General features: G+C 39.0%; 1 protein-coding gene across 4 annotated transcripts in view; it reads left to right on the plus strand.

Annotated features, from left to right (window-relative positions):
• The window catches only part of mllt3 (MLLT3 super elongation complex subunit), an 81244-nt gene extending 74663 nt beyond the window's left edge, over positions 1-6581 (plus strand). For all 4 annotated transcript variants that reach the window (XM_084712637.1, XM_084712635.1, XM_084712636.1 and 1 more), the window contains 2 exons: positions 957-1028; positions 5363-6581. In XM_084712637.1, the coding sequence (XP_084568763.1) occupies positions 957-1028; positions 5363-5494 (204 nt within the window). In that variant the 3' untranslated portion in view covers positions 5495-6581. The remainder of the gene's footprint in view (positions 1-956; positions 1029-5362) is intronic.
• Positions 6582-6831: the final 250 nt, after the last annotated feature.

Consider the following 6831-nt stretch of genomic DNA (forward strand, 5'->3'; position numbering starts at 1 on the left):
CATAAATTGCCCAGCATGCATCTTTCAGCAACCAAGCTGAATTTTATCCACTTGCCACACTACATGTGACATTTCAATCATACAAGTTTCTAGGAAACACCATTACTGGGTTCAACAGATTTCCAGTAGTCTATAAGAGAAAAACTGGCTTGTAGCAGGAAAATGTGACTGAATAAACAAAATAAATACATCAGTGGACCGTGTGGTTACTGTGAATCAACAAGTAAGCATTGCAGCAGTTCACAGGCTGCCATCAGTTGTCTGCTTAGATTCATAATCTTCTTTACTTCTTTTTTAATCATATAGTTCTTAATCTAAATCAATATTATTCCAGTTATAGGCGCATTTTTTTTTCCAAGACTGTTATGCCTCCTCCCACTTTATTGCCCTCTACTTTAACCCAAATCATTGTCTGTTTTAAACCTGACCAAACTATGACTGGAAACTGAAAATAATTAGACAAATGAGTCTAAATATAAAGTCACCAGTGAGTTCTGGTTTCACACGGGACTCCACCTACTCCTACGCTCCCACTCACTGCACAGTCAGCTGGGACAAGGTGCAACAGTCTTTAGGTAAAAAAATAACACATTTTACACTGTATTATTTGTTAAGTTGTTGTACCGCTGCTTTTGTTTACATAAGATGTGATATTTAAGAACTTCTGCTTCATATGTTAGATGGAAAAGAATGGGTTTCGTAGAGAACAGGTCATTTATACTTCATAAGGTGTCAAAAAAAAGTTGTATCAATCAGCACTAGCATTGAAGAATTCCAGTTGTCCCCCTGCTCTGTGTGTAAGACAGCAGTTGTAGATATGGGTCTTCAGTGCAGCGCTGCAGCCTGGGACGAGTCTGCTATGAATGGCATAAATGTGGGCTCTTTATTCTGCAGCGTGCGACAGGTTTGTGGTGTGTGAAAGCCACGATACTGATGTGTTGCTGTGTGTTTCCCAGGCTTACCTGGATGAGCTGGTGGAACTGCACAAAAGACTGATGACACTAAGAGAAGGTCATATACTGCAACAGGTATGTGTGTACTACCTTTTCTCACTCTGCCTGCTACAACAACATCTCAGTGTTTCCAGTGGCTCCCATGATGCATTTCTCATGTTTAACAAACCCAGGCACTCCCTCCAGATGAAGATTTGTGAATTACAAGTTATTACTGCACCCTCAGGGCTAAATGGCATTATTACTTGAGTACTCTGTGCTCATGGGTGGAACCACACTCATCTTTGAACTCAGCCTAAATTTTGGACATTTTGATCATCTCGTGTGTAATCAGGGCTCTGTGGCAAAAACTGTTTGGATCATTTTGGAGTTTTGTCAGTTTTGTTTGGACATGATGGCATCCACAGAGGGATATATAACTCCAGGAAAATACTGCCTCAGTGATAGTTTCCACCACAGCAGGCGTCTCTAGGACCACAGTTTGCCATGATCACACACACAAGGAGACATTTTACTTAACGTCTTAAAGTGGACAGGAATGACTGAAAGTGAGATGTACTGATCCACGACTTAAAACAAGTGTGGGCCGGGGGTGTGATGGCCCCGTCCCAACTTCCTACCCACCTTCTGATGTCCCTGCTTGGATCACGCTCTTTTTCAAACGCAGCCTTCAATTTGATCTCAACTACACACGTGAAAAGGTGTGTCACTGCATCTGGCACAATTGTGACGAATAGTGACGAAACTATTAATTGTTTCAGCTCTAAAGCAGGCGACCATGTAGGCCTGGGCAATAAAACAATAGTGATGTATCAGCAATGGACTGAAATTATTCACTGAAATGTTCAAAAGTTTCACTTATGACAATGAAAGCCCATATAGAAACCATCTTGCTCATAAACAGATGCACAAACAGCCAATCATTTAACAGGTTTGTTGTTTGTTGCACCATGGACCTTTGATAAAACAACAGAAACCACGTGGAGTGAGAAAATTAGTGTAGACGGGTTTTTAAGCCTGTGCGCTTTGATAAATAAAGTGGTTAAAGTCAAAGTAAGGCAGTTAATTTCTTCCCCAGCCTTTATTAAGAATGGGTCAGTAAATATTATCAATAATTATCGACCAAACATTTTATTGTGATCATTTTTTTCAACTGTATCGTCCCTACAACCATGTACTGAATGACCACTGCAGTTTTAAAATGTTCTTAGGCTTAAAGTTTCCTTTGGTGCATCTGACTGAGCCAATTAAACAATTAAATTCTCTCTTTTCCCTGAAGACTTTTCTGTTTTTCTTATTATTTGGCATCTGCAGCGAGCTTATAGAGACTCAAGAAGACAAGCCACTGCCAGAATTTAGAGGAAAAGGCACTGAGCCGAAACTTTATTTAATACGTTTGGTGGCGCAAATAGTTGAGACAACTCAATATTTCAAGGCAAAGTATTACAATAGATTTTTGTGATTTGAAATAAACTTTAAAAGGTTTTGCTGACTATAATGAGATGATTTACTTTTGTTCTGTAGATAAACTTGAAGCTTTGACTTTTAGAAATAAAAAATAAAACATATTTCAAAATGTGGTCACTGTGAGCCGTGTCAAAAATAAAATGAAAAAAGAATTTTAAACATCATTCTCTTCTGCTTCACTGCTTTTACTTATTTTTTATTTTATTTTATTTTTTAATACAACTTTGGGGGGTTTCTATAACTCAAAGATTAAAGTTAATCGGAAGCAGAAAAGTAAATTATCTCAACAAAAGATAAGTAGTTGGTAAAACTTTTTAAAAGCTCAAAACTCAAAAATTGCAGTATGTTGCCTTGAAGTTTTCTAAAAAAGAATTCTGGCATAAGAAAATGATAAATGAAAATTAAAATGTTATTTATTTCCTCATAATTTTTTGTCAAAGCCAAACCAGAGCCACATGTGGTTCCGGAGCCGCAGGCTGCAGACCCCGGCTTTAGTGAATGTAATGTATGAACGACTGTGTTAGATCAAAATATCAGACTTCATTTCCAATAAGAAAACATTTAATACAGCTGAAGTTTGTGCTTTGATGTTATCACTTAGATTCCTGCACTTTTATCTTCTATACAAATGTTACGCTGAACTACCAAGCACCAGATAACATAATGAAAACTGTGTTGGCCGTCTTCCCTCAGTTTTCCCTGATCTCAGCATAATATCCCTCCATGCCAGTGCTATTGGTCAGCTTTATTGTTGCATTGGATTAGAAGAGGAGCTGTGATCTGTTACAGATCCTCTGCAATCTGCAGCTTCATCTGGAAGCAATGAATTATTTGGTTAACCTCTGTCCACCTAAGAGATTGCATGTTTCTTGCTTATATTCTCGGGGCCTATCATATGACCGTATTAGTGGATCTTCCCAGCTGCCGCCGCCAGCTTCTGCCTCGCTCTCCTAACAAGACGTCTGGCTCCGAGGAAACGAGAAATCCCATCCAAAGTGCCGTCGCCGTGCACAGCTTTAACTCGCACGGTAATCAGGCTAATCTAGCCGAGTTCACCAACTGGCTCCACTTCCTGTTCCAAGAGATGGAAATGATTAACTCGCAGCCTCTCCTGCGCACTGGTGGGACCGCAGAGAGCTGAAATGCACATGGTCTTCACACAGTGGAACACAACAGGAGTTTTTGGTGGCCGTTTCCAGCTGAAGTGGATCCTAAACCGCAATGAAAGTGAGACCCGACTAACACGAGGCACGGGAAAGGCGACACCTGAGGATCTGACTCAGATCTGCCCCGTCATCAAAACAGGCTGTCATTTTCCCGATATTTTGAGAACTGTACGTAAACCAACATATCTGTGGTGGTGCTCCGACTCCCAAGCTTCATTTCCACCACTGGATACAAAGTCTGAAACCATTAATCCACAGGAAAGGTACACGAGTGAGGAGACCACGCTGTAAAACACTTCTAACCAGATCACATTTGTCTACCACCAAAATAAGCATTTTCAAATACTCAAATATCTGTAATTAAGTAGTTTACTGGGGTACTTGTACTTTTCTGAGTATATTTTAAATTCTGTACGTTTTCATTCAACTGTGTAATCAACTTATTAAAATCATAATTGAGTCCTGAGTACAATTTGAATGAATGTCCAATGAGAACCAGGACATACAGATGACCCCCCCCCCCCCCCCCAAAAAAAACAAAAAAAAATGCAGGCTTGGCATAGCTCATCCCAGCTCGCCACATACCAATGATTTGTCAAGGCCCCTTTAAATTCAAGCACCACACCTTTTAAGTGGGTGCAAACTCTGTGCAGTGCTGAGCTGTCACGCTGAGTCCAGGTGGACACGTGGACGAAGGAGAGGTAAAAGAGGCCTCAGGTCTTCATTTACTCCACTGAAAAGGGGGCGAAAAACAGGGCGTCCATCCAGGTGTCATGTTTGGATGGAATGGATTCATGATCAATTTTGATCTTAAGTATGACTTAAGTAACAATAAAACAAGTATAAGTCATTAATAAAACCTTACTTTGATGTGGAAATGATCTTATCTATAAGTTAAGTCTAGACTTTGCAGCCTGTGATGAACTCTGCTTTATGAACAGTGTGATAACAATCATCAGTTAAACGTTGCTAATCATAATGATCAGTGATTAGCAGTTCACTTTTCTTCTTTGGTCCAGGGCTATTCACTGTAACAAAAAAAAAAAGGAAGAAAGTTTAGCTGTCTTCGCTATTTTTTGAGTTTGTGAGTCAGACTCAAACTCTTAAGTTTTGAAATTAGCTAAAAAAAAAAATGAATCTTTTATTGATGTAGAAAAACTTTAGAAAAACTTGAATCTGAGTTTTAGAAACCCAAAGAATTCTGTATTTCAGAACTTGTTCATTAGTTTATTATTATTTATTCCCTGAAAATTAAAAAGTTGCAATCGAAAATATTTAAATTATTAATTATTCACTTTCATTGTAATGAGTTTACTCAACAATTTTGAAATACAATTTTTTTCTTTTCAAAATTTTCAAAACTTATTTTAAAAACAGAGTTTGAGTCTGAACTAAAAAATTTAGTGAAGACAGTTGCTTTGAAATTAAGTTTCCTCAGCTCTTTTTTTTTTTTTTTTTTTTTTTTAGTGTTCCTGATGAAACCCTCATGTGTGCTTCATCATATATGAGGGAAAATCACAGATTTGTAAAGCAGGTGTCATCAGTTCTAAAATGATCTGAAATCTATTGATCACAGGTGCTTAAGTTACAACTTTTCTTCTCAGAATCGGCTCAAGCTATTTCTTTATGTTCAGTATCTTTTATGAATCGAACTTAAGTACACTAGCAGACATGATCTTAAGACTAAAAGTAAATCTAGACACATTTTTGTAAATGAGGCCCCTGAGTAGAGATACATTCATCTTGTTCTTACCCAGCATCCTCTCTGTTCTCCAGATTGTGAACCTCATTGAAGAGACCGGACACTTCCACATCACAAACACTACTTTTGACTTCGACCTTTGCTCCTTGGACAGAAGTACGGTCAGAAAACTCCAGAGTTACCTGGAGACCTCCGGACTGTCCTGAGGCTCTGAGCAGCTGGCTGCTGGATCTCCGTCTCGCAGACGCAGACTTTGAAATGTTTTTTTTTTTTTTTTTTCTTGAATGAACTCCAACTTTTTTGGATGCAATGCAAACGCCCCACTGTGGCTGGGTCCAGTTGCTGCGTGTCCAGCCTGCTGGTTGGACTGGGCTCTCTGAATGAAGAGGCGGTCCCGCTGCAGGAGGCAGAGCCGGGTGTCATGGGGATGAGCCCTGTCGATCAGGAGATCACCCAGAAAGCCTTGCAAACTTCACTTGATTTATAGGGGAAAAAAAGTGGAGAGTGGCCACCTTGTTGCTCTTAATGAATGTGCATATTGTTACCATGTATGTTTTCTGATTTGTTGTTCATTGTGACAAATGCATGGTCAACATTGCCTTACAACATTGTAAGTCTTATTTATTGAATTTAATTTGCAGGTGTGTGTGTGTGTGTATTTGAAATGGCAAAAAAAAAGAAAAACAGCAGAATGAGACTTTGTTGAAGCACTTCACAACAGGCCTATCTTTGAATCTGTGTGACAGCTGATCATTACTACGACACTCTATGTCACTGACTTGAACTGAAGTTGAATGTCATACTGAATAATCAATGGGAACAAAACACTGCCACACATTTATAGCGCAATCCATAACAAACGTAAAACATTTGTGCGACACTGCTCAAAAATCTGTACTTTGTTTTAGCAGCTTACATTTGTGCAAAAAACTACTTTGACAGCCTTGCAGAACCCTCTCCGAAATCTTGAGAGGTTAGTTTTTGTGAGACTTCAGCTACAGGGCTGGTCACTCAGTGAAGGGGAGGGGCTTGGAAAACCACAAGGGGTGCTGTATTTTCAAAATAAAACGGTTTGGATTGGATCGGGTTAAAGCACGATCCTGTTGTAAACTTGTGTTTTGTAAAGAAAAATTGTGGGCTTCGATTCTGATTGGTTGAGCTCCTTCTAATCAAAAACAAACAAGTTTTATTGCGCTGATGTAAGCAGTGCTGTATTTTCAAAATAAAACAGGGTTTGGACTGGATCGGGTTAAAGCCCAATCTAGTTTTAACCCTCTTTTTTGCAACGAAAAATTGAGTGTCTTTCTAGTCACTTGCAAACTTGCAAAAGTGCACTGGTACAAGCAGATACCACAAGAAAAGGGCTTTTTTCAGTTTTCTTTGCAAGAAAATGGAAGTAATGCACACACACATAACATGTAGGTTCAACGCTGCCGGGAAGCAGCATCAGTGAAGAGTTACACTCGCACACTTTACAATGCACCAGAAAAAGAAAAACATCAGTATCCATTATAACATGAAATGTTAATAGTTCTAACAAGTT

This window comes from Lutjanus erythropterus, chromosome 23, assembly GCF_056507025.1.
Source record: "Lutjanus erythropterus isolate fLutEry1 chromosome 23, fLutEry1.hap2, whole genome shotgun sequence".
In the NCBI taxonomy this organism is placed as follows: Eukaryota; Metazoa; Chordata; class Actinopteri; order Lutjaniformes; family Lutjanidae; genus Lutjanus; species Lutjanus erythropterus.